We start from the raw sequence: 24,158 nt of genomic DNA, 5'->3' as shown, positions 1-24,158 counted from the left end.
ATGTGTTGCGTGATTTAGTGTGTAATGTGTGTAAAATGTGGATGTTGTCAATGATCACGTCAATATGGGCCACAGACAGTACAGTGGCCCATATTGACCACAGAACATAAGCTGCACCCACCAAATTTACAAAGAAAAACAACCATTTGTACATATAGTTTGCACTTGTCTATAAGCACGGGTGTCCACGTTGACGGGAGGGAAGAGGGAGAGGGAGAGGAGGCAAGTGAATTACCGCAAAAATACACTAACAATGAGGGTTTTATCTCTGTTTATAAAGTATTGGCTTATTGTGATTCTGAAGAGAGGAGATTTTCCTCGGAGGCAGATTGGTCAGCCTCGGAGCGCGGAGTTACGTGATGCACTTGAACGCATCACCCATGTGTTATCTGCATGTAGCTAGTTTTGTAAAAATCCACAAATTAGTGTCATTGTTTAAGTCGCTGGGTTCAAAGCGTGTGAAAAAAGCAGCGGCTTATAGTCCGGACATTACGAAAAGTTCCTTTGTGTTATCCAGTATGCTTGAAAAAAAAGTCCTGGTACACTGAGGGGTGAAATTTAAAAGTGCCGGTACTGCGTACAGGTGCATACCGGCCCATTTAAAGCACGGGTCAAAGGTCAAAATAGCGAAAACAACAAAACATGCTGAATCAGTTAAATTTGGCTAACAAGGTAAAAACTGCTAAAAAAGCTTAAATAGCCAAATATAATAAAATTGTAGTCATAAAATGTCATAAAAGTACATTTAGCAAAACTACATCGTGACAAAAATGACTCTTCATGGGAAAGGTTGCCGAGCCGTGTACTAGCTACCATGAGAAAGTATGAGTTCTTTTATCAAAGACAAGAAGAAGACAAAGTGATAAAAACAATGATGACAGGAGGAGGTCAAGACTTAAAACACCTCAAGGTTTTACTCAAACGATCTTTCAATGCTCGTAACGTTTCTGTTCTTTACAGCGAACCTCAACACTGCCACCGTGTGGCTACGGGTTGTAGTACTTTGTTGATTGAGCTTCCAACGACACTGTAAATGACAGAGGGCTTTATGTTTGTCCGTGTGCAGATCTGAACTCAAGTATAAACAAGTCTTAAGAGGGTTTCAGGTTGTGTTTTCTATATTAACTTCACGATCCATCCATCCATCCATCCTTCACTTTAACTCCTGTCAAACGGTGGGACGTTGGGATTCCCATTAGAGGGAGTCCGGCTTGCCATTGATATGAACCAATATCAGCCGTCTTGTCAAGTAATCTATTACTGTAAGGCTACTACTTTCAACAGTCATAAGTAATTAACTGTAATTAGTGGCCATTTATGATCATAAAACTATACAAAGGAGTCAGAGTTAATCAAGAAGAGTACCCGGTCTGTGGTCATACAGTGACATCTAGTGGTCACAGATGGCGCTTACTGTATATTTAAATACGAGTCACTCCGAAATATGAGACACTGCAAACGAACACAGAGACTCTTCTTCCTTGTAGTCTTTAGCTCACTCTGTCGTGTGTTTTCTCTCTCCAGGAGGATTTCTCGACGAGGTGACTGGATCAATTTACAAGTACGTGATTTATGCACAGGCAAACCACTGTCCACCCCTTGCCGCCCAGAGAGTATTATTACTCCTCATAATACAGCCACAGGAACAACAGTGAACTTTTACATAGATTCAAAGCAGGAATATAGCTGCTCTGTATCTGCCGTGGTAACCACTGCTCCACCGTACCACTTTTTTATAACCACAATGACGACGATCGGGTTGCTCTGTGACCGTGAGCTGACCTCTGACATCCTCTGCTGGTTTCCTCAAGCGAGGAAAGGAAGCGGTTATCAGCCTCTTCTGTCATGTCAGCATTCAGACGTTGTTGATGTAAAATATGGCTCCTTTAGGAAAGTCGGTTCTTCGGGCTCTTTACATTTCCAACATAGAAATAATACGTTTCTGCATGAGCAGACGAAACGCTTCACTGCATCACTTCAAAAATTAATCCTCCATTAATTTGAAGGAGCAATTTTCAACTCAGTCACAGTTCTGAATGTGAGTTAAAGGAATTTTTAAAACAGATCAAATTCCAAAGAGTCTTTTGGTTCTGAAGGGGATTTTTGGTTACTTGAATTTATTTATTGACTAAAATAATGTAATCTTATTATACCTGTCATAAATTACAATGAATTTATTTATTTATTTATTTATTTATTAAAAAGTAACAGAGACTTCCCAGATGTACTTAATGCTTCTGTAGGTAAATTCCAAGAAATACAAAGGAAACCTGAAATGCTGTCTTTTTACATGAAAAATAAAAAAGACACAAAAACACATAAAGCTTCATGTAAATACAGAATTTTTATGAATAGAAGTGTGGAGCGATTTATTTATTTTTTCTGCAGTGGATGTTAAAGGTTTAAATATGAAATGAAGGCCCATCACGATGTGACAAAAAGGTCTGGTCTCTGATTGTATGTCCAATAGAAACCTTGAACTATTTACAGTGAAACAACAGAGAAAAACTCAGAGCGTCACAGAATAAGATATAAAGGAAACTGTTTTCTGCTTCCCTGTGTGACCTCTCCGTCTCTTTGACTTTCAGAACTGTAGCCGACGTCTTCGACGGCGACGATGACAACTAAACCCGAACATATGTCGCCACCATGTGGCCAAAGTAATATATTTCACCTTCACTTCTAATTTTCATTGTTATTATTGTCTTTTTCCTTGAGAACGTTACACATTTGCTCACCAATTAATAAATAAAAGTTGTTAACGGAATACTTTAATATATTTGTGCTCTGTTGTTGCCACAAAGTTGTGCTAAGCCGTTCTGGTTTCTGATCAATAAAAAGGGTACATTTTCACTTGTTGCTTTATTGATTCAAGAATTATTTTTAGTTTGAATATGTGATGCTCTGTTGAAGGAAGATGAGTGACTTTTGAGTCAGGTGTGGAATATCTTATAGATTTAATAATCTACGAATGATAATAAAAGAAATGGACCTTCATGATATGATCGAGTCGATGCAGGTGTGCTGTGCTGTAGGGATGGCTAGTGAAGTTACCTCGCTAACCAGTTAACCTCAGTCCAGTCAGAATAATGACATGAGCCATGAGGCTGACAAGTTTAGACTTTCCATTTGTCAAAAAGAAAAAAGCTTCAAATTGAACTTTAAATTGGCTGCAGGTGACTTTACTTCCACGCAGCTGTGGTGAAAACAAACTTTTCATTTTCTTCAACTCCTTTAATTGTTTGTTATCCCAAAGCAATAAACCACTACAGGAGAAGAAGAACTCTGAGAGATATGTAACCCTTACCGACCAACCAACCGACCGACCAACCAACCGACCAACCAACCGACCAACCAACCGACCAACCCACCAATCAACCAACCAACCAATCACCAACCAGCCAACCAACCAATCACCAACCAACCAACCAACCAACCAATCACTAACCAACCAACTGACCAACCACCCAACCAACCCGCCGACCGACCGACCGACCGACCGACCGACCGACCAACCAACTGACCGACCGACCGACCGACCGACCGACCGACCGACCGACCGACCGACCGACCGACCAACCGAACGGCCGACCGACCGAACGGCCGACCGGCCGGCCAACCAACCAACCAACCAACCAACCAATGAACCAACCAACCAACCAACCAACCAACCAACCAACCAACCAATAACCAACCAATCAACCAACCAATCGCCAACCAACCAACCAACCAACCAACCAACCAACCAACCAACCAACCAACCAACCAACCAACCAACCAACCAACCAACCAACCAACCAACCCACCCACCAACCCACCCACCAACCAACCAACCAACCAACCAACCAATGAACCAACCAACCAACCAACCAACCAACCAACCAATAACCAACCAATCAACCAACCAATCGCCAACCAACCAACCAACCAACCAACCAACCAACCAACCAACCAACCAACCAACCAATGAACCAACCAACCAACCAACCAACCAACCAACCAACCAACCAACCAATAACCAACCAATCAACCAACCAATCGCCAACCAACCAACCAACCAACCAACCAACCAACCCACCCACCAACCCACCCACCAACCAACCAACCAACCAACCAACCAACCAACCAACCAACCAACCAACCAACCCACCAACCAAGCAACCAACCAATCAACCAACCAACAAACCATCTTTATTTATTTAGCACATTTCACACACCACAGTGGACCAAAGTGCTGTACAAATGAATAAATAAGATAAAATGCACAGTTCACACATTCACATAAAAGAGATAAAAGATAAGGACAATACAATGAAAGAAATGCAGTTAAAATAGATTTTTAAAAAAAGAACAATAAACATGAGCAATATAAAAGACATTAAAAGGACGATTGAAAACTGTACAGGATAAAAAGTCAGCAGCTCAAACTGTGAAGTAAGTTTAAATCCATCAACACACACTGAGGAAGTATTTCTACATTGAATGAACAATGTAGTATTGTGAGGCAGAAGCAGGGAGCAGAGAGTGGCCTCAATCTCACTGGTGCATCTGTGCAGATACCAGTTTATCTGCAATGTTGCAGACGACAACACACCCATGATTCTGACCCTCGACCCATCGATATGTGGGTCACACATGAATCATGTGTGTGAACAGACTGACCATCCCCCCGTCGGGGGGAAAGTATCACCTACAGTGATTAAAGATATCTGACCTGAGGAATTTTGACTAAATATGTTGTTGTTTTTTAATCTGAGTAAAGCAGAACTGCCCCCTCTCAGTCTCTTGGTTTATGCCAAACAGATTATTATGTGTTTTAATGAGACAATGTAATTGTTTTTTCACCCTCAACTTCTTGTGTTTTATCTGACTTATTTACATTCTTCATGCATTAAAAAAACAAAACAATCCTCGAAACCAGGAGAGGCTCGCGTCAACGGGTGTGAACCTTCAAAATGATTTACGTTCATTTGTTCATTGAGCAAAGTAAGAGAGGAGGATGTGGAGCGGAAACTCCCCTGGTTTACCAGAAGGTCTGGAGTGGAAATGAAAGTAGAAGGTGTAAAATGTGACAGAGAACAATACTGCAATGACTGATCGGTGAAGATGCTCCGATAACATGATTCAAATATCAGCCATCGTGTTTGTCTGCAGGTCAAAGTGTCACAGCTTTCCACATCAGTTAGCATCAGTGCTAATGCTACGTTCTGTTTGCTACTCTCGCTAAAACACTATCAACAAAAAAAAAAAGTCCCTTTGACTGGTCATTTTTGGCTTCTATGTTTAACACCAGCAACGCTTGCTGAACTTCCTGTATGAGTTTCTCTGACGGATGTGAACAGAAACTCTTGTTTCACTATGAAACAGTTTAGCGCACGGTACGTGACCGGAGACAAGACGTCTACCAAGTGACAGGGCGCTGTGGGACACGGCTTCTGAAAAACATCCACTCATTTCTGCTTTTTTCGAACACTCGTCATTCTCATTCTCACTGCAAGATAATGAAAAGCAGCATCTTTCTTTCTCAGACAGCACTCGTCTTTCCACAACCTTTGATTTAAAGCCTCTTTGGATCCTTAAAAAAGTAAATATGACGACATGTCAAATGATGAGACCCGAACTGCCTCTGAGAAAGTGGATATAGGACATTCAGATTTACTTTTCAAGCGTATTGCAAGGATCAGATTCTACCCTTCACTTCTTAAAGTCACAAAAATAACCAATTAATATCATTAGATGTGATTTATGGGAGAAAGTCAAAAAACTGAGAACAATTGCATATATTTGTTGATTTATAGCTAAAAACTTTAAATATTTTTAACAGCATAAGCTGCCAGCCGAAAGTGTCTATTATCATTTATTTTACAGTTACTATTTAGTAATTCTTAGTTTATCAAGTTTCATGGGGAATAAGTTATATTTAAAGGAGAAATATGCATCTAGTTTATTTCAATATATATAAAAACTCTAAAACAGAAGTGAAGAGGGTTTAAAAAAAAAAATCAATTCCTACAAATTCTCTGTGGTCATCATAAAACAATGTTTGTTCGTGACGAAGAAACGGGAAGAAAAGAGGAAGTTACTAAATATGGTCACTGGTTGGATGAAGAGATTTGTTTGAATCTGGAGACACGGATCATTCTGATCCTGTTCACCAACTTTCACAGTGGAGACTAAAATGAAAGAGAATAGAAATACTTTGTTGGATATTTGCATATATGTCTGCTTTGTAAACCATTTGGGGTTTTAAAGAACGTTTTTTTTCTATTTTTTTAGCTTCTTTGGTTTGAGCCTTTTTGGCTGTTCAAGCGATCAAAGCCATTTCAACTATTTTAGGCAATTTTATCTATTTGTTTTATCTGTTCGAGCTGTTTTGTTAGTTCTTTTTTCTTCATTGAACTTCTTGAGGTTGGAAACTCAACATTTATCATGTGCAACTGTTCTTTCGTTGAAATATTCAAATCGTTTGTTGCCTGAAACTTCAATATCTTTTTGAAAAAAATTTTAATTTTAGAATAAGAAACATTTATTTCCACGTCTTTTCTCATGACAGCTCCAGGGATAAAGCTTAAGCGCTCCATGTGGCTCCAGAGCTGCAGATTTCATTGTTAATCAAGGGAGAAAAGAAAGTAATAAAATATTCAACATGTTTCAGACAGATAGGAGCAGGAACACATAAGATTCAGAACTGATGAAGAACAATGACGCACTAGAAGAAGAAAATGAAACTCAACACATTATTAACCTCGAGCAGCTTGAGTACTCCAGGTGGTTCAGGGGGAGCTGAGTCAAATCTCTGATATAAACCTTATCGAATGTGCTTCTGCCTCCTGGAAGGAAACCTGGAGTTGATTTCACGTCAGCCTGAAATGCATCTCATCCTGCTATTAAAAGTGTAAGACACACTGAAACTGAAGCGCTCTGCTGGGAGAATTAAGACTGACGGTTCTCTACGAGAGTAATGAAGAACAAATGAAGAGAAACCACCAACTGGAAACGTCACATAAAATTAGAACACTGGGATAATGAAAAATAAGTTAGAACCAGGTAGGATTCTGTGTAGAAGACTTTTTTTTATTTTTATTAATTCTTCCAAGTATGTAGGTGGCGCTGTGGAGCCATTTTGCCCCGCCCATGTCTGAAATCAATGAAATGTGTAAGTGTTCAGCAGGCCTGATATTTAATCCAATTTTGGAGAGATTGTAAACATGACGAGGGCCTCAAAAAGCGCAGAACAAGACGATTTAGCACAGTGAAAATGGACATGCCTCCACAGGCACGCCCTGGAACAGACGCCAACAATATTCATCATCAGTATCATAACCAAAGGCCCCAAGTGTCATGACCTCCACCTCTGGCTCTGCCGAGTGCCAGCGTTTTCCCTTACCCCTCCCTCCTTTCCTTTTTCTTAGGTGGGCGTGTGCTGCATGCTGTGTGAGGTGTGGAGTGCAGTCTGATTACCTGAGTGCACTCACCTGAGGCAGGTTGTGGCTGCAACAATCGATTCACCTCGCTCCCCATAAAACTGGCTTCAGATCAAGACTCGGCGCCGGACCGTAAACTAATGACAGTTAGTTGCACCCGGCTCTGCCTTGCTCTGTTCAGCTCTGCCCGGCTCTAATCCTGTCTCCCCCCCTGCTGAAGCTTTGGACCAACCCTGCCGCACCAGGCCCCTGCTTGTGACTCTATTCACTGACACAGCTCAACGGCAGGCTCCCTGTTCACCCTCCATCGGGCTGCAGTACATGCTCTCCGTCCTGCTTCCTCACCGCCGACCACTCCCTCCTCCAGCTCCCCACTTCGTACCTGGCAGTGTGCTCCCCGCAGTCTCTAGCAGGGCCTGAAGACATACTTTTGAGCGTTACCTTTAGTAGGGGTATGATTCCTGTGTTGTACTTTGGTTTGGATTTTTTTCCCTCTTGGAGTATTTGTTTAGTTTGGCAGTTTCTTAGTTTTAGTGTTTGCTGAGTAGTTCAGTCACCCCTTCCCCTCCCTTTGTTCTCTGTCTTCTTTCTATCCTTGTGTACCAGCTCACCTATCTTGTTTATTTGGGTTGAGTCCTTTGCACGTTTATTTATTAAAATATTCCTGAGAGAACTCCTGGTACCGTGTCTGTCCGCGTCGGAGTATGAATCGTGACACCAAGGCTGTTCTGGAATATTCTGCGGGTTGCTTGGGTCAAACGTCTCAGAATTATGGCTTAAAGTAAAAAAAAAAATTAATAATCAAGTTGGATGAAATCGCATTAAGGACTGAAGCAGCATTTGAGACACTTTTGAAACTCTATCAAGCCTCTTTTGACCAAATGCTTTACAAAATTGCATACAAACAAATAAAAAATGGTGGTGGTGAGAGATACGTTTCATGACAGTTGTTTGATTGGCTGTAAGGTAAACAAACCATGGAAACCAAACTTTTGTTGCAGCTAACCCATCCTACCATGTTATTTCACATTGTTAGTGTGTTTCTATAATTGGTGTTAATGTCTTGGAAACACACCCAGGAAATGATTAGGTGATTATTGTTTCTAAAATCCTTTTAAAAGCAATCAGGGCAGAGCTGAACAGACACAATTTGACTGAGAAAAGACAGTATGGGTGTCATACTGTAGCAAAAGAGTTTTTATGACTATTTCTTGCCATTTTGTGAAAAAGCTCCATAGAGAAACAAAGCACCAATTTGATATTCTGAGCTCTTACTCTTGATACCTTGTTGCAATACTGGTGTGCAAAAACCTGTTTTTAGTTTGTTTGTTGCTCTTTTGCTGCTCCCGTTTGTTACAGTTTCACATTATTAAAACTTTACAAACACGCCTTGTTCTTGAGGAGGTATGAGGCGGTTGATGAGAAGATCTGATTTCACTTCAGAAGGAATCTCACCTTTGTCTGTTTTCTTTAAGACTTTTTTCCAAAAAAAAAAAAAAAAAACAGAAGAAACTCCAACACAGGCACAAGTCAAACCATATTTTATGCAAGCTGGCCCCCAGGTGCTTCAGTCATGTGAGGCTCTGCATGCAGCCAGATGAACCTGCGCAACGGGCTCAGGCTTGTGTCAGAGGAGAGAAAAGTATTGGGGGGGGTAGCATCTGCCCCTGACAGGTCATAAGAAACAGGAAGTGTGAAGGGACAGAGGTCTGCCACACCACGACGTGCAGCGGGTTGTTTGTAAACAGACTCAGAGGTAGTTCCAGAAGTTATTTACACAGATGACCGTGCAATAAACTAGTTTATTATGCCGAATCAAAATGTTTTAGATTGAATTCTTTCAGTGGGGCGGTCGTCTTTGGCTTTGGTCCATGTAATATTGGGTACGAGCTGAACGCAGCTCTCCACCTTGTTCCAGCTCAGTCTGAAGCTGCGGCTGCTGATTTTAACCTTCACACATTTCTCTCTGTGAGTTCCTGCTTAGCGCCGCATGCTTGAAGTATCCAAACGCTTTGCTTCTCATGAATCTGACGTAACAGGCAAAATGTTGTCGGAGTAATCCGGAGCTCAGGCAACAGGAGAAGGGAGTAATCTGAGAGGTGGGGTCAAACGGCAGGCAGGGGTTTGAAACTAAGTAAACATAAAGGCTCATAATGTGTAGACAAAACGCCGTAGAGACGGGTTGGCAGGAGGGACAACATCGCAGACATTCCCACCCCACGGTACCTCAGCTACCACACAGGGCCTGGTGGAGGACAGCCGGAGCAGTTTCACACCCAGAAACTCTGAATCCTGCGTCAGAATGCACCCTGAGGTTTAAATATCTCTATAGCAGTGTAGTTTGGAACCCTCTATCTTGTTAGTGGGGGATTGGGGGGGGGGGGGTTTACATTGGCACATATAAAAGAAAAGAAAGTAGTGTCGACCTGCAAAACTTATTTTTCTTTGTTTCTTCATTTTCTTTTTTGTTTTGAAGGCCCTTGGTGCTGTAAGGTGGTGGGATTGGTTCTGTATCCTTGTGTTTGGCTTCACTGGGATGTTTGATCTGGGGGTGACGCCAGGAATAAAATCTTGCAAACCACCAATCTGTGTATTAGATTTACTTTCTAAGCGGCATTAAAACGTATAACTAGTATATGGTTAAATCCAGATGGGATGAACAATGATACAAACATGTCATTGCTCTGCTAATACACAAAGTCTGCGACCTAAAATCTTTGGCCCGTAACTAAATACATTCGCACTATTACTCCATGTCCTCTGACACCTCGGTCCTGTCCACACGAGCCAAAACTATGTTTTTTTCTCCCCATCTTTGTTAAAAAGAATTCTGTACACAGGTCACAAAACACGACTCAAAACATAATGTAGTACATATGCATAGGTCTTTAAGTGGCGCCGTAAATAATAAATCTAACATCTTGCCTTTTTAAACTGACAAGCATCAGTAGCATCTTCAGCACAACCTAGTCCGCCATAGTTGTTGTTAAGTGACATTGTAGAGAGGGTCACGGGGTTATTGGGTTGAGAGGTGGGGCGATGACATCATCTTTTACCGCAACAGTGCGTCTTGCCCATCCTTACATCCAAGCTAATGCAGTGTTTTGTTTTGTTTTAATTTCCCTACTCTGGAACCCGTTTTCAAAAAAAATTGTTTTAGGGCTCCTAAAATGCTGGGCCTTTAGGACGATCGGCCCAAAACGTTACATGAAACTGCGTTCTCGTGTAGAAAGGCCACGAGGGTGGATCTTTTTTTTTTTTTTTTATGATTTCTGAATGTGTGAAAGATTGTGCACAGCTGTAAAAAAAAAATTAATTCGGGGAAATGTATATGTTTTGTTACTACTGTGGAAAAATATAAAAATTAAGTAAAAAAAAAATATATACTTATTACATCACAGTGTGCGTGTAGTTCCTGCAGTAGCCACCGGTGTCCTGCAGGTGGCGGTAGTGGCGCAGCGAGCACCGCGGCTGCTGTATGGAACATCCAGAGAAGAGGAGGCATCGAGCCGCAGCTTCCGCCCGGACCGCAGTTATAAAACCTCCGCGGAGCTCCACGGCCCCTCAAACTCCTCCTGTGTCCCGGCGAATGGGGTTTGACGCGTTCTGCAGTCCGGACAGTTCCGACCCGTTCTGGGTGAGTTTGTTCCCGGTTCGTCTTGTGTCGGAGTGTGGAGCTTTGTTGTTGTTGTTGTTGTTGTTGTTGCTGCCGGTAGAAGGCTAACCACACCGGGAGTTAGTTAGCCGGGTCACACCGGTAAGATCCTCTCCGCTCTTAATGCTCTCTAACAGGCTCTCTCTCTCTCTCTCTCTCTCTCTCTCTCTCTCTCTCTCTCTCTCTCTCTCTCTCTCTCTCTCTCTCTCTCTCTCTCTCTCTCTCTCTCTCTCTCTCTCTCTCTCTCTCTCTCTCTCTCTCTCTCTCTCTCTCTCTCTCTCTCTCTCTCTCTCTCTCTCTCTCTCTCTCTCTCTCTCTCTCTCTCTCTCTCACACACACACACACACACTGCTGTGGTACTGTGCTCTGTGCTGCTCACATACACACACACTGTCTTCCAGTCAGGTGGAGGGTAGCATCTCTGTATCAGTACACACACACACACACACACACACACCCACACACACACACCCCCACACACACACACACCCACCCACCCCCCTGACCCGGATCACCTCCACACTGTGTTACCAAACAGTCATCCACCACCCAGGCCACACAACTCCTGGAAGATATGATCTGACTTTATGTAAGTGAGGAGACCTCCCAGCATCCAGTGGGGCAGGTTGATGATGTTCTCACTTGTTTTTTGTGGAATCTGGCTGCTGCTCACATGGACTCATAAAGTTACAACCATAGACACAGCCCAGGCACAATCATAGGATAACATAGTCATAGGCTAAAGTCAAAATATGTAATAACATGACAATATAATAACAAAGATGATATGAAAATGACAAGATAATCATAGGCTTAACATTATAGACTTAATATAGGTAGAGCTGTAAGATAACATAGGCCAGCAACCTTTTTTGTCACTTTCCACCAAATCAAATATAAACTGGAGCCACAAAACTTGTTTAACCTCCAGAATGAGGCTGACGTAGCTTATAAAGCTTCATATACAACTCTTTGTACAAAAGCTGCATCTGAAATTGAGTTCATGAAGTTTCAGTCACGGTTAAATGTTGAGCTGTTGCAACATTGTTGTTCAATTTTTAAACAATATGTCCTTTTAGCGGTCCTCACTATTTTTACTGTTTATTAGGCAGTTTTGCAATTTCTTTTTCTTTTTTAAGAAATTCTTTATTTATGCTGTTTTTCTCATTTATTGTGGTTTTAGTTATTTTTCCAATTTTTCTTATTGTGCCTTTTTTTTTTCCAAGCATTTTGGACTTGTGCCACATATGTGCTAGTTTTGGACTTTCAGCGTAGTTTGTTGTTTGATAGTTTGATGACCTATACTATGTTATAGAAATAGTGTAGGTAGAGTCAGCATTGGATTAGATCAGGTTGTGCTTTATTAATCCCACAATGGGGACATTTACTGGCTAAATAAATATCTTACAGCTGCAGGTATGGAGATTTAGAGAAAAATAAAGTCGTTTAACCATCAATTATTTAACAGGAAAATGAATAAAAAATATTGCACATGATGACAGTTTGGTGTGATAAGCAATACCATTAAATAAGCATACAAATATTTGGTAAGTGGAAGTTTGGCATTAAGTATTAACTAATATTCCACATCTTAAAATCGTTTTTTTGTGTGTAAAAATGACTGAATAGTGCAGCGGATAGACAGAAACTCTCCAACACATTCAGGCTGTGCTGGTGTTGTACCATCTGATGGCGGTGGGTATGAATGGCAGTACGGTACTGTAGGTAGATCGAGTCCAGAGAATGCTTTCAGATGTAACGGCGTCAACATTAAAAACAGATCTCGGCTTTACATTTCACATGTAGGATCTAACAATTGTTCTTTCTTTTGTTTGTTTTGTTTTTTCCCAGGGCAGTTTCATTACAACCTGATCTTCTGGTCTGAGTGACTGTTGTGAACTTGGTTGTAATTATCACTTCATAACAATGTGGTAATTGGGAAAGCACTTTAAAACACAAAACCATCCTTTATGCTTCTTGTTCTCAGTGTGAGACGTAGACACTTTGTCAAATTGTGTGTGTGTGTGTGTGTGTGTGTGTGTGTGTGTGTGTGTGTGTGTGTGTGTGTGTGTGTGTGTGTGTGCTGATGTGTCACTTCTCTGTATTTTTCAGCGTTGATCTGAAAGATGCGAGCACAATGTTAGAAACAAACTAAACTGATAATAAACTAAACAACAATCTCGCTCGACAGCCATGGCGGTGTTTATGACGTAACATAACCTGCGAGACATCTGGGATTATTGTGTGTGGTATTTCTTTTCTTCTTTTCTACCCGATGGCGTCTCACCATCACCTTATGAAATCAAGAAAGGTTTAAGACTCGTATTTATTTATTTTTTTTCAAAATTTGTGTTTATTTGCTAACCTGGCCAGTTGAGCATCGCACCACATTCAAACAAGTGTGGTTGACTTGTTGACTAAAAACTTGTTTTAAATCCATTTTATCATCTTTTTCTGAGAAGATTGTATACATTTATTTGTCAGTTTGACAGTCATTATGATACTGTTTATGTAACAGGTGAATGTGGAACGCTCACCTTCCTCTTATAAAATCTAGAAAGGGGCAGAAGTATGGCACAATAGCAGCAGAACTGACTGGTTCCTTAAAGGAGGATTATTATTATTATTCAATGGCCCAAAGTCACTTCTTGCTGACGGTCACAACATCCAGCTTGTGACTCACAGAAGGCGGCGGTTAGCTTCCCCTTCCGTTCTGCCTCGTGCAGCGTTTGGTTGAGTGGTCTCTGGAGTGTTCCCCTCAGCAGGTGGAAGTACTTCTGCCGGCTTCAGGTTTCACTTGTCTTCTGGTGCTAATCCACATAAGCCAGCGGTGGAACAAAAAAGTGCGATTAATTGTGAATACCTCACAAAAAAATGAAATGAAAATTGGAATGCAAGGCCAGTCCTGATTATTTCTTTACCCTGCGGTACAGGCCAAGAGTCTCAAGCACAGGAATCAATGAAAAATGACTAAAAACAACAAAGTTAATGAACTGCTGCACTTCTCGACGTACATGTGTGGGGGGGGGGGGGGGGGGCACCTCATGGTGTAAATGAAATTCAACAGAAAGAGCGCTGTTATTGGAAAAAACCCCACAAAAAAACCAAACAGATATTGATACCATCTCTGTAAGTCGTTGTATTTATTTATTGTGAGTCATATTCATAATCAGCATTATTGGATATCGCACGTTGACCCACTTATAGAACCAACCGCTCCACAGAAGTTTTACTTCCCAGCAGATGGTCAGCGTGGGTAGCCGTACATATACAGTGAGCACAGGTGTACCACAGGGCTATGTCCTGGGCCCCCTGTTGTTTAACACGCTCACACGTCTGTAATACGAGACTCGCCAGTAAATGCCATCCAACAGCCAGTTGTAAAAATATGATGGGATTTGCCCCGCACATGAAACTTGTACTGCACTTCTGAGTTTTAACTGTAGGTTGAGCTCAGGGCTCGTCAGCGTTTTTGAATCAAGATTTACTTCGAAGCTCCAGCGTGAAACAAGGGACCACTTGACTACAAACTTCCTCAGAAATATAGATGGCTTCTCTGCAAAAACAAGACAAATCAAAGAAAAATGCCTCTACTGGCGACCAGAAAAAGCAGAATTAAAGAAAGAAAGTGAGGTTTTTTTACTTGGAGTTTAGTCTGACGTGGCAGCGAGGAGCTTATTAACCTCGGTTCTGACCAGGATTGTTCACACCACACGAAATACAAATACTTTGTTACCTTATTTAAATAGAATTTTCAGATATCTATAGTTTAGTGGAGTAATTATTCTTCAGCCTACTTTTACTTCTACTCCTTACATATTTAAATACAGCCTTGTTGCACTTATTTCATTTTTCTTTATTTTCATCGTTCAAAAAAACAAACCCCCCACTCCAAATAAATTGCAATGATTGGATGAGAAGTATAAGCACATGTTATTCCGGCAGCCTATTGGCTTGTGTGTGATCCATCGCCCCTGCACATGAATGACAAATACAAATGACGTGCAAGCAAGAGTCTTCATGTAGTACAAAGATTTAAGATGAGCAAAGTGTCCCGAGCTGTAGTCGGAGCGACTCGCTCGCCAGGTTTGTAGGACAGGTTAACGAGCACGCTGCGCTCCGAGACGCTTCAGGTATGTGGAAGTACTTGGAAGTTCAGGCTCCTCTCTCTGGCGGAGGCTGACACCTCACCTCTGACCTTTTGGAGCTTGTTGACCGAGTCGTGGGTTTTTGCGCTCGGCTCTCCGCCGCCGGCTGCCGTTGTTGACCCGACACTTTCCTTTTCTCCGAGCCGCGGCTCGTGGTCGACTCTCCTCGGTGTTTTTGTGCGTCGCCACATCCACGTTCACGTCAAGTCAAAACTGTGTGGTAACAGATGAACCTGCTGGAAGGCTGTGTTCATATTTAATACTTAGAAATATAAGCGCTGGCGTGGTGTTAATGTCTTTGTGCTTTTGGTTTTTATTCTTCCAAACTGTACCTTTTCTTTTTGACTAATACGTATTTGCCGACAGGGCAAAAAAATCTATTCAATCAAATTTGGAGCGAAAAAAGATTTTTATTTTGCAAATTCAGGTTTTTTTTCTCCCCACAGTTTTTTTTTGGGGGCATTTCTTGTGGGTTTCTATAGTTGCTGTTGCAATTTGTTTAAACCTGATTAGAGCTTGACTGTGTTAAATGACAGAGCCTCATTAACGTTTTATTTTGGGCTTGTTTATATGCATGTTAGCTCGGAGGACAATCACCGCAATGAAGTTGCACTTTTGACGATATAATGATCTGCAGTTATTTTGAAGTATTTTGAAACTAATCTTAAAACCCACTTCTATTCCTTGGCTTTTAAACATGTTTGAGACTCTGTCCCTGGTTTTATTGTTGCCAATCTATTGTTTGTTTATTGTATTTCACCGTTTTTACTCTTTACTGTACTTTTTTATTTTGTCTTTTATTGTAAAGCACTTTGGCCTCAGCCACAACCGTTTTAAAGTGCTGTATGAATAAAGCTGACTTGACTTGACTTGACTTGAAGTGCATCGAGAAAAGAAATCAAATCGAAACTCAAATTTTTCTTTAAAAAAAACATAGATTTTTTTTTCTTTTTAAGCCAAATCGCCCAGCCCTCGTACAGGTTTGGCGTTTATTGGCTTTTCTTTCACCATCACAGTATCACCCTTCGCAATACACACATCACAAGACACTGAACTGTAATAAATGATGTGTCCGTGTTCTTAACGTTCATCAGCTAAATGAGAAAACGAGCAGCGTTACTGAAGGCAAACCTCAAAGACAAGAGCAGGGATGATATGACACCGTTCACCGTTTCAGCCCTCGGCTCATTGTCCTGCTCTCCCCCTCCAGGACTGGAACCGAACGTGGCACACCTCCAATCCAGACCTCACCCCGTGTTTCCAGAACACCGTCCTGGTTTGGCTGCCATGCGTCTACCTCTGGATCTGTGTCCCCATCTACCTCATCTACCTCCGCAGCCACAACCATGGCTATATCTGCATGAGCCACCTCAACAAAGCCAAAACTGTGAGTGTCTTTCGTGGAACGTTTCCATTTATATCTCAGTGGTGAATCACATCGGGAAACACATAACTCATGAGTTTTATTTTTTTTTTCAACGGAAATAATAAATGCTTGATCTCTCAAAATCTTCCAAACCTTTCCTGAATATCTCAGAAAACCATCTAATCGTCGTCTGAAGACAGCCTACAGCGAAGTTTTCTGTTCTACCTATTTTGACCCATCTTAACCGATACTTCTCTCGTACTCGGTGCTCATCACACTTTCTTAATATTTGTCACCAAAAATCTATTTGATGGGCTTCTATTTTTGAAAAAATATTAAGTACAGATGATCCAGATTTCAAAATATTTGAAGCAACACTTTGCAGAAATAATGTTTTTTTTTTTTTTTTTAAGAATGAATTTATTCGACCTGTATTTATGCAGGTAATCGCATGTCTGATTATCTGTAAGAAGGAACCCGTTTAGAAATGTATCAGGAAGTTCAGTGGTGTGTTCGGCATAATATATTTAAGAAATAATTCAGCATGTCATCAAGATTCTGCAGACGTTTTTTTCAAACTCGCATTAAAATCACCGGAGAGAATCAGATCTGCTGGAGTTGATTCCAAGTCGATGTTTCAGAATAAAAGATTCTGTACTAATTGAGGGAACACAGGGTGGGGAGATCCTGAGAGGTTTTAAATCATGTTTGGGGAACATGCAGTTTTATATATGAATAAAGTAGGGATGCACCGATACCACTTTTTTCCAAAATGAGTACTGTATGAGTACTTGCATTTGAGTACTTACTTAAAATTTAAAAAAATTTATGTGCTATGCAGAGCGGGTCTACACGAAGCTGTACATAAAACTAACTGGCAAATAAATACAACAAGTGTTCATATCAGAAACTGAGTTCTATGTCCAGCTTCCCACCGGGTGTGAGACGGGGTAGTTAACCGCTCCTCCTTACCCTGCCTTGCAGCGACCTGCGGTAAACCGCGCTGTAATGTCTTCAGTGTATCTTCCTACATAACAAGGATACGGACTCCAGTAGCCGATTAACCTTTTATTTATGTCTACACCGAACATCCACGGAGGGGCTAAATACACAACACGCGCGCTGCCGTAAAGCGGTATCGGTGTCGTGGTATCGGTGGCACTATTAAGAGTACGAGTACTCATGCCTGGTATCGAACCGATACCCGATACTGGTATCGGTATCGGTGCATCCCTACAATAAAGGGATTCACTCGGCGTGGGCATGCTCATTTACTTTCTGGAGCTTTAAGATTTGCACACATTATAATTAAGATCTAAAATGTCTAAAACCACTTGGAAAAAAGCTGGAGTGAGGTGAAGTCATCAAGGTAAAAATGGCTTAAAAACTGTAAAATCACCTAAAGTAACTTAAACTACTCGGAGGCACAGCGGAAAAAAAAATTGCAAAATAATAAATATAAATAATTTTAGTCTCGATTGCATGACTTTATGCGATCAGTCATTTTGTTTTGCAAAAAAATTCAATAATAAATTCAAAGGTACCAAAGGCACTGTATTGGGAACTTTTATGTTAAAAGTACTACTATATGAAAAAAGTGCAATAACCTTTGGTTTGGAAACACTGTATAAAATGAAGGTGCTTTTCACCATCAGTATTTCCTTCACACTGTTATAATCAAATCAAATAAAAAGAAACTAAAGCTCTTTGCCAGGGCATTAACATTTTATCTAGTTTGTTCTAGAAAAACAAGTCCAGAGCCATGGTCGTAATATTATAACAGCAAGTTATAATTTACTTTCCTGAACAGGTTCCAGCAGAAACAGTCTGTGTTCAGCAGCAAGTGTCCCTGTTAGAGTGAGATGAAATGTTAAAATGCTCCGCGCGTTGCAGCAAAATGTCTGTTTTCATTCCAGCCGGAGCGTGTGAACACAGCTCCCACTGTTCAACATAATGCGCTGTAACTCCCAGGTAATTCTGTTTACCCAGCGGTGTCTCCAGAGAGAGCAGCAGCTGGGACACTTTGGAGCACATTTAATACTTCAGACTGGAAGTACTCTGATCATTAAAAAAAAACTCAACCTTGCAGTGGCTACAAGCAGCATTGTTTGATCAACTTCCCCCGTCTGCAAGGGATTTGTAATCAAAATGTCCATGTAAGAGTTCTTTATCTTTCTCTAGTTTTCTGTTCAGGTTCTTGTGAGCCCCCGTCCCAAATGCTCTCATTGGTAGAGGCGCCTGATGACGCCCATCCCAAACTCATACTGATCAAAATCCCTCCCATATGTGTTTTGAGACCCAGTGAACAACAAACTTTCAAAATAGTTCATTCTTCTTCATTCTTCATAACAAGAATGAAAAAAAAAACTACATTAACACGCAATATAATAAATGTGTTAACGTGATAACTACACATTAATTACCCAGCTGTAATATATATATATGTGTTACTGCTGTACAATTGATTTAAAAAAAAAAAAAAAAGGAATTATTTACACAATTTTCTGTAATTAAATGTGATTAATCCAATTTTTTTCAATTTATTTTTCTACTTAAGACTGAAGCTTGTAATTGGTATTTATTTATGGAAAATCATGGACTTAATGTCATGTCATGTGATAAAACTTGTTAAATCAACAAAAAATACCTTAAAAGTTAAAAATTGAGTTTGTGCTGTTTTGAAACTTCATAGATGCAACATAACATTCAGCTTCTGTGTATAAAATTAAATCCTATTTAAACTTTATGAGCTGCGATATCTTGATTTTTAAGGTTTAAATGTGTTTTGAGTCTCTCTCTCTCTCTCTCTCTCTCTCTCTCTCTCTCTCTCTCTCTCTCTCTCTCTCTCTCTCTCTCTCTCTCTGCCTGACTTTAAATTTTCTTCCCACACACGTTCAGACCTGCGAAGGTCACCAATGTGAACTGACGGCGATGTTTTGTTTGCCCCCGCAGGCCGTCGGCTTCCTGCTCTGGATCGTCTGCTGGTCGGACGTGTTCTACTCCCTGTGGGAGCGGAGTCATGGCAGCAGCGTCCCGGCACCCGTCCACCTCGTCAGCCCCACCGTCCTGGGCCTCACCATGGTGACACTCTGCTTTTCACATGACCCGCAGCCCGCCTCACAACTTCAAACTCATTTATCCTGTCAGGATGCGCTTCTTTATTCACAAAGGAAATCATGATTAGATTCATTTTGCTCCATTTGGGTAAATGTTTCCTCTTGATTAATCATCATCATCATCACATTTTTTTCTCATATTTCCATGTTATGGATCCAAAACAAAAATATATTTTTTTCCATTTAATTGGATTTTTTATGCATAAAAAGTTTTGTTGAGGTTTTTCCTCCTTAAATGGGAGCTGCATTACTTGATTTCAATATTATCCATGAGACAAAAACACTTAAGTAGTAAATTAGCAGTAAATGTAAAACCTGATGCTACACAGAAACTATTGATAATAATAATGCATCATTGTATTTTGGTTCCAATCCCCCAACAACATATTTTATATGGGAAATAACTCATTGGCGTGTATTTTTTGTTCAGAAATAATCATAACCTTTATTTAACCAGGAAAATAAAACCCATTGAGATCAAGACAACTTTTACAAGGGTGGCCAACGCGTCACATCATTCGATTTAAAACATTTAAAACTGATCTAACAGAATACAATAGTTGAAGTGAGATAGCGCCGATTTCAAAAGATAAAATATACATTTTAAGACAAATCACAATAACGGTATTCATTAACTAAAGAATTTTAAAAACACGAACACTGGTTTATCGCTCCTCGCTCTTTGAAGAGTAATGAAGAATGGAAATGACTTAAGGATACCAGTTGGGGCTTTATATTTTCAGTTTGAAGGTTGATCCAGGCAGAGGGGGCAGAGAAGCTAAAAGAACATTTGAACGTAATGGATAATGGCTGTTGGTTCTCTGGAGAAGAGCACATAGGTAGGGAGGAACCAAGCCAAGAAGAGTCTTGTATATTAAGATCATCCAGTACAGAGTGTAAGGCCATTCAGCTCTGCTAAAGCTCAGTGGTGAAGTGAGACGACCACAACTGCTCGCAAACCTGAAGGCACAATGATGAAGCACTCGTATAAAAAACGTCGCCATGGTGGATAAGTGGTAAAAATGTTGCAGACACAAGACAGTTATGAGCACAACATGATCTGTCACGAAAATAAAATCCAATCTTGATTCTGAGCTTGCGAACTAAAATTGCAATGTGCTCTTTAAAAGAAAGCCCTGGATCAAGAACGAAACCGAGATACTTGTGACTACTGACACGTTCTATTTGTTTAGCCTGAGTGGAGGGTATTACTGTCTGGTAATTTAATGTGAGTAAAGACCTTCACTTTTGTTTTCTCAGCATTCAAGACAAGTTTCAAATTGTGCAGGCGAGATCGGACAATATTGAAAGCAGACTGTAAAACTGTGAACCTCCAGAAGTGTGATTGGACTAAAATTAAATGTGAGGCATGTTTAAACCATTGAACGGTTCAAAGAAATCGGTGATCGAGTCCGAACCTGCCGAGGTGGGATTGTTTGTTTCAAACAGAGAACCTGGTGAAATAAAGTGCTCATTAAAGCAATCAACGCTTTGCATTCTGTCCATCTCTGATTAAATAGTTTGGGAGTTGGCATGTTAATAACTCAAGTCAACAGTATGTGTGAATGTTGTTTGAGAGATTAATACAGAAAAGAATGATCTGTGATGATTTAAGAAGGTGTAAATCAAACGGGGGTCCGAGGATTAAAGGAGTTATCAAGGAGAAAGTCTGTTTGTCTCCAGACGGGTGTGTCTACTCATGTGCGGTTTACTCATCAACATGTGAATTTAAAGTGTGTGTGTGTTTGCTGAAACCTGTTTGAGTGATAATGGGTGTGTGTGTGTTTCAGCTGCTGGCCACCATGGTGGTCCAATATGAACGGATTAAAGGGGTCCAGTCGTCCGGCGTGATGCTGATCTTCTGGCTGCTGGCTCTGCTCTGCGCCACCGTCTCCTTCAGGTCCAAGATCCTGCTGGCCCTGGACCAGGTCAGTGAGTCCAGATCGTCTGAATCGAGTCTTCAGAGCTCCGAGGCCTCGGGACTGAGCCGCGCGGTGAAAGCACGATAGACTGACAATTATCTGTGATGCTCGTTTTCTAGCACCAGTGATGTTCCGGTGAGAACGAATCGTTCAAAAGCCATGAGTCACTTTAGTGTACGGTGACTCGTGAGTCATTGCATCCATTAACTCGTTACAAAAGAATCGTCCACGTCGTCTCTGAATCGTTGGTAATGGAGGAATCAGCACAGAGAGCAGTGCTCCGTTCACCGAGTGATAGACACTGGTAGTTGAGTGGTAGAATTCTTGCCTGTCATTCGTTTTTTGAAGGATTCATTCAAATATGTTTAGTTCATTTTAAAGATGCATTTATTTATTTATTTAGTTGTTTGTTTGTTTTTTGGGGCTATCTCCAAGTGGGTCAAATCAATCTTTTGTCCCCGTCGTACTCAAAAAAACTACTCAAAGTGGTGTAGTACATATGTCAGGTCTATAGGTGGCGCTGTAACGCTGCCACAGAAATACACCGAACACAGAGAAGAAGACGCAAAGCACACAGAAATGGAGAAATCGACAAATCCGACGGCTCGGCTCATTAAACCAAATAGCATCAGTAGCTTCTGCAGCTCGACCTGGAGCAGGTCCTCCGCCGCCGCCGCCGTTGTTGTTGTTGTTGTCAAGTGACGTTGTGAAGAGGGTCGCGTGACTATCGGGTCGAGAGACGGGGCGATGACGTCATCGTTTCAGCAAATGGGCATATTGTTCATCCACACGTCAACGTAGAGACGGCGTTTTAGAATTTCCCGCTCCTCCGCGAGGATGATCGGACAACAACGATGCGACGATGCGGTTACATGAAACGGCGTTGTCGTAGCCGGTGTGAATCCACCCTCAGGTCTGACCCCTCAGTACATCCCGCCAGCTGCTTATCTACTTCTAATGAGTTGCCCCCCCCCCCCCCCCCCCCCCCCATTTTTTGTTTTCTTAACAGTTTAGAAGGCCCCCAAATGTTTGAGCCCCCAAACTAAAACCTTGATGATGATGAAGCTGCAACTGCTGCGTCTCTGATCTGTGCCCAACTGCTTTTCAATAAAAACAGAAGAATTATAAGATTATATAACAAAATAAAATCAATTAACACAAACAAAGGAAAGAAAGGACTTGAGAAGAGATGACAATGGAGAAAGGGAGAATTTTGTGTAATGAGCAGCTGCAGGACAAGGATTCAATCCCCCTTTATTTTGTGGTTTCAGTCAGGACTGGGACTCTCAGACGGTCTCGGATTGAAACTGTTTCCAGTACACATGAAACCTGCAGGATTCCGTCAGCCCTGTAGCGGCACGACGCTAAAAGAGCATATTAAAGCTCATCTTTTCAGAGTTGCACATTTAACACCTCAGTGCCCGACTAATGTGAGGGGAGGCAATGAGCAGAGCTCTCATCATGTCAGCCACCCTCACTTGGCCACACTCAAAATACGACAACAAGGAGAGACATTTTCAGTAGAAGCAGGACTGAGAAGCCACATTATCTGGAAGAACGTTCCCCTCAGAAGACTTAAGAAACCAAAATAGTGTTTATGGACTCCACCAAAACAAACGACTGTCTCAGGAAGGACGGAGAGACTCCTTCTGCCGGGAAGAGGTGGCTTTTATGTAGACTTTGAGATGGTTCCCGAATGCTGTTAATGGCCTGATAAATCCTGTTCTTCAGACAACAAGGGTTCTGGAGCACAAGTGAAATACACAACATCCCAAAGTAAATAATTAAAAAAAAGACGCGCCCAAACTTCAAACAGCTTGAAGCGCGAGCTGTTGAGAGACTTGTTTGAAATTGTAAAATCATCTCTGACATAGTGGGTAGGTTATAGATAGATAGATTCATGTTGCCGTAGCAACCACCAGAAAACTGACCCAATAATAATATGACATGTGAACAATCAAACACCGTGGAGCGACGCGTCATGTAATAATGGTGCAATCTGAAATAATATACATTTTCAAGTCATTATGTAATAATGTTGCATTTTGTAATAGAATTCTTGAAAGCATTGTGTAATACCTCACATATTGCAACAGTTATTACACAATGTGGGTTAAATGATTAAAAGAACTCAGTGGCTGGTTTAATTCACAGTCTGGTTTCATTCACTCAAGAAAATAGAACTGGCTGGTGGAAATACTGTTTGGCTTGTAACTTTGAAAATCGACCAGCCACGGTGATGTATAAAGTTCAACCAGATTTAGAGCCCTTCATTAGAGCCCTTCATTCTGCCATTGCTGTGCTGGCAGGACAGGAACAAAAGCAAAAGTGACATATAATTCTGGTCCAACTGAAACTTAATTTCTTCTCATTATTAAACAAAGAACTATGTCTCCGATGAGAGGGCAACATTTTTTACATAATGCAACAAGATATAAAATTTTCTTACAAGAAAATGGTTTATTAGAAAATGCGTTCAAGAATTTTATTACGAAATGCGGCAGATTATTACACAACAGGTTTTTGT

The 24,158-nt window shown here is 41.1% G+C and overlaps 2 protein-coding genes across 3 annotated transcripts in view; both read left to right on the top strand.

Moving 5' to 3' along the window:
• The window catches only part of LOC308124931 (uncharacterized protein), a 12,969-nt gene extending 9,682 nt beyond the window's left edge, over positions 1-3,287 (top strand). Inside the window, exons 5-6 of one of the 2 annotated variants that reach the window (XM_080488330.1) lie at positions 1,525-1,561; positions 2,589-3,287. In XM_080488330.1, coding sequence (XP_080344456.1) covers positions 1,525-1,561; positions 2,589-2,628 — 77 coding nt within the window. In that variant the 3' untranslated portion in view covers positions 2,629-3,287. The remainder of the gene's footprint in view (positions 1-1,524; positions 1,562-2,588) is intronic. The other variant, XM_080488331.1, reaches the window with a different exon arrangement.
• A 7,612-nt stretch (positions 3,288-10,899) lies between these two features.
• abcc1 (ATP binding cassette subfamily C member 1 (ABCC1 blood group)) overlaps positions 10,900-24,158 on the top strand; it is a 37,189-nt gene continuing 23,930 nt past the window's right edge. The window contains exons 1-4 of the mRNA XM_080488321.1: positions 10,900-11,061; positions 16,438-16,614; positions 19,546-19,674; positions 21,500-21,637. Of these exons, the coding sequence (XP_080344447.1) occupies positions 10,903-11,061; positions 16,438-16,614; positions 19,546-19,674; positions 21,500-21,637 (603 nt within the window). The 5' untranslated portion in view covers positions 10,900-10,902. The remainder of the gene's footprint in view (positions 11,062-16,437; positions 16,615-19,545; positions 19,675-21,499; positions 21,638-24,158) is intronic.

Source organism: Lipophrys pholis (assembly GCF_963383615.2).
Source record: "Lipophrys pholis genome assembly, chromosome: 19".
Classification (NCBI taxonomy): Eukaryota; Metazoa; Chordata; class Actinopteri; order Blenniiformes; family Blenniidae; genus Lipophrys; species Lipophrys pholis.
The sequence above is the reverse complement of the archived record's forward strand: the minus strand, read 5'-3'. Positions and strand labels throughout refer to the sequence as shown.